The sequence below is a fragment of the Tupaia chinensis genome, unplaced genomic scaffold (assembly GCF_000334495.1).
Source record: "Tupaia chinensis unplaced genomic scaffold, TupChi_1.0 Scaffold000486_1, whole genome shotgun sequence".
Classification (NCBI taxonomy): domain Eukaryota; kingdom Metazoa; phylum Chordata; class Mammalia; order Scandentia; family Tupaiidae; genus Tupaia; species Tupaia belangeri.
Genome location: NW_006159998.1, coordinates 547,459 through 551,005, shown reverse-complemented (window position 1 = coordinate 551,005; position 3,547 = coordinate 547,459). Strand labels below are relative to the sequence as shown.

The 3,547-nt window shown below is 38.9% G+C and overlaps 1 protein-coding gene across 1 annotated transcript; it reads right to left on the bottom strand.

The window, feature by feature from the left end:
* Window positions 1-1,486: 1,486 nt before the first annotated feature.
* On the bottom strand, window positions 1,487-2,428 carry LOC102475133 (olfactory receptor 10AG1). The gene has a single exon (XM_006156285.1). It carries the CDS (start codon window positions 2,426-2,428, stop codon window positions 1,487-1,489), a length of 942 nt encoding a protein of 313 aa, XP_006156347.1.
* Window positions 2,429-3,547: the final 1,119 nt, after the last annotated feature.

The following is a 3,547-nucleotide window of genomic DNA, read 5'->3' as shown; positions in this document are numbered from 1 at the left end:
CTAGGTATTGAACTAGAAATTAAAATGGCTCACAACTACATGGAAATGAAATCTATGGTTCCAAATAAATGATATAGTAGTGTCTGGTTTATTAATACAATTGACTGTATCATAATAACCCTTATCAAAAGCCTTTACTGCAGGCCAGCTATGGTGGTACAGCAGTAATGCAATGCACTGCAGGGCTGAATCCATATAAGAAAGCCCTAGGTTCACGTCCCAAAGTCTCCCTGTATATGCTGGGTACACGTGTGTGTGATTTAGTCTGGCTGAGGCCGGAGGTGGATGGTAGCATGAAAATCCCATTACGAGGGACCAGCAGTTAGAGTAATGGCTACGTCGCTGGACTCCCATGTAGTCAACCGTGGTTCAGGTTCCAGTCCTGGACCAACTGGCTTAAACTCACACCAGGCACATGTGCTTGCGTGCCCAAGATCTCAAGAGGAGCATGGAGGAGAAGGGATTGTGGCGTGGCCATCCCCCCTGGGGGTGATTTCTCGCTTTCTGTCTCTCTGTCTCTGTCTTTCTGGTTAGCGCGTGTACCCTATAGCAAAAACCTCTCCAAAAAATAAATATAAATTAAAAAAAAACACAAAAATAAACGCATTATGTGTCCCCCTCATCTCTGTCTTTTTGTCTCTCCCTGTCATGGAAGAAACAAGCAAACTTTTAACAAAAACAATTGTAAAACATAAAGGTTTTATTTTTTTTCTTTTTTTGGAGAGGTTTTTGCTATAGGGCGCGTGTGCTCGCCAGACAGACAGAGACAGACAGAAAGCAAGAAATTACCCCCCAGGTGGGATGGCCACGCCACAATCCCTTCTCCTCATTCTCCTCTCGGGATCTTGGGCACGCACGCACACACACCCGGCGTGAGTTTAAACCACTGGATCCAGGACTCGGACCATGGTCGACTACGTGGGAGTCCAGCGACATAGCCATTACGCTAACTGCTGGTCCCAAACAAAAAGGTTTTATTGAGAGGAGACACCTCAATATTCTTAATGAGAATAAAATTATAGAATTAATGGACTTGCTATTTGCTGACACAGAGATAACTTGATAAATTGAGACAAAAGTGTCCAAAATACAGTAATTTTTTGAGAATTTATTTATTTATTTTTTGTATCGAGTGTGTGTAATCACCTGAGAGAGAGAAACAGAGAGAGAAAGTGAGAAATTACACCCATGGGGGTATGAACATGCCATAATCCTTCTCCATTCTCCTCTGGGGGATTTTGGGCATGCATGCACATACACCTAGTGTGACTTTCAAGTCACTGTATCTGTTATTAGTAAAACGGTCGATTACGTGGGAGTCCAGAGACGTAATCATTGTGCCAACTACTAGTCCCAGTACAAGTAATTTTTAATTTGGAAATAGTTACCACTCTTTAGACAGACAAGAAGTTGAATGAAGTATAAATTTTTTATGACATTTAATAAACTGATTCTTGCAAGTATAACCAGTTACTAATGAAACATATTATTTACATAGTAATTTTTTCAGTGCCATTAGGACATCCTTGTTCCTTAGACTATATATCACGGGGTTACACAAGGGAGTCACAATGGTATAGAAAAGAGAAAGCATTTTGTCTGTTTCTGTTGAGTCTTGGGTCTTGGGTCTTAAATAGGTAATAATACCTGAACCAAAGAACACAGCCACAACAAAAAGATGAGATGAACAGGTGGAGAAGGCTTTAGTTCTACTTGTGTCAGATGACAATTTCAGGATTGTGGAGATGATTTTGCCATAGGAGATAAGTATCAACAAAAATGGAGTAAAAACAAGCAACAGCGCTACTAGGTAGACCATCATCTCATTCACAAAGGTGTCTCCACAAGCCAACTTCAGTATTGGGGGGATGTCACAGAAGAAGTGGTTGATTAGGTTAAATCCACAAAATGGCAGAGAGAAAATCTGGAAGGTCTGCCCTATCTGGACTGGAACTACACTGATCCAGGAGCCAGCCACGAGGAGGGTGCAGACCTTGTGGTTCATGACTAGAGAATAGTGTAAAGGGTTGCAAATGGCCACATAACGGTCATAGGCCATCACTGTCAGCAAGAGACACTCTGTGCCTCCAAACATAATAACAAAACACATCTGCACAGCACAGGCAAGGAAAGAAATACGTCCTTTCTGAGTCCAAAGGTCCATGAGCATTCTTGGAAGAGTTGCTGTGACATAGCACATTTCCAAAAAGGAAAAATTACCCAGGAAAAAATACATGGGGGTCTGGAGAGCAGGGTCCAGTTTTGTTATCAGGAATATGGTGCCATTGCCCAACAAGATGATGATGTAGATGACAAAGAACAATCCAAACAAAACCCACTGGAGATGTGGAACCTCCGAGAAGCCCAGAAGAACAAATTCCTTCAATTCAGTTAGATTTTCTTTTGGTGATTTTTCTTGGTGTATCATCTATGAAAAGTTGAAACTTAGTGTCTTTTTAATCCTTTAACTGTCTTGACATTAACTACTTTCAAATGTGTTATCAAGATTTCTAGATTTGCTTTTACAATCAGTGCAATTCTTTCAATTACAAAATGTTACTATTTTTCTCTTCCATTTTCTCACTTTAGAGTCAATGAATTATTGCCATGAGAGTACCCTTGAATTTTCTTTAGGGCCACTTATTATACTTTCTTAAAGCATGCTGAGTAAACAAAGTCCAGTCCTTCTTTGATATCCAGGAAGGACTTTTTCAAGGATCCTTCTTAGATTCCAAAATTCCAGTACATTCCTGTCTCTTGTATAAAATGGAGCAGTATTTGAATATAACCATATAACCTGTGTACATCCTCCTATGGACTTTAATCTCTATATTATTTAAAATACCATACAATATAAATGCCATGCAAATGGTTGTTATACTGTATTGTTTTATTTGTATTATTTTAATTATCATTTTGTTATTTTTTACTTCTTTTAAATATTTTTCATCTGTAATTCGTTGAATACACGCAAGTGGAACCCATGGATATGAATGGTCAATACCACCTTATCCAGCACAGGCCCTGGAATTTGCAGCTGCAGTAGATAGACATCATTTGAGTTCACATTTGACTAACAATATTTCCTGCTGCATTTCTCTCTGCACTTTTCTATATTTTTGCAGTCAGTAGCACTATCACATGATTTTCTCCCAATGTACATTTTGAACTACCTATTTCAGCCCTTTCTCTCTTTCTCTTGATGAACTTGAACATAAATGATCCTATTATTTGTTTCATTTATTAGACTTTTAAATGAGAGTATTTTATTGTGTTTTGTTTTGATCACCAAGGAGAGACGGAGAGAGAGAAAGTGAGAAATTACCGTTCAGGAGTACAGTACATTAGGTGTTATACCACCTGCTGTCCCAGAATTATGTTTCTTTTGGCAGATACTAATAAAAAAAAGTCTGGTATTTCTTTTCTGGAAATAAGAGAGAACTAATTCACCTGGAATCAATACGTGGTAAAAATGATGTAGAGTGAATTCATTGCGTGAGTGTATTTACATGGGCAAGGGCAAGGGAACGTGGCATTTTTACCTTGT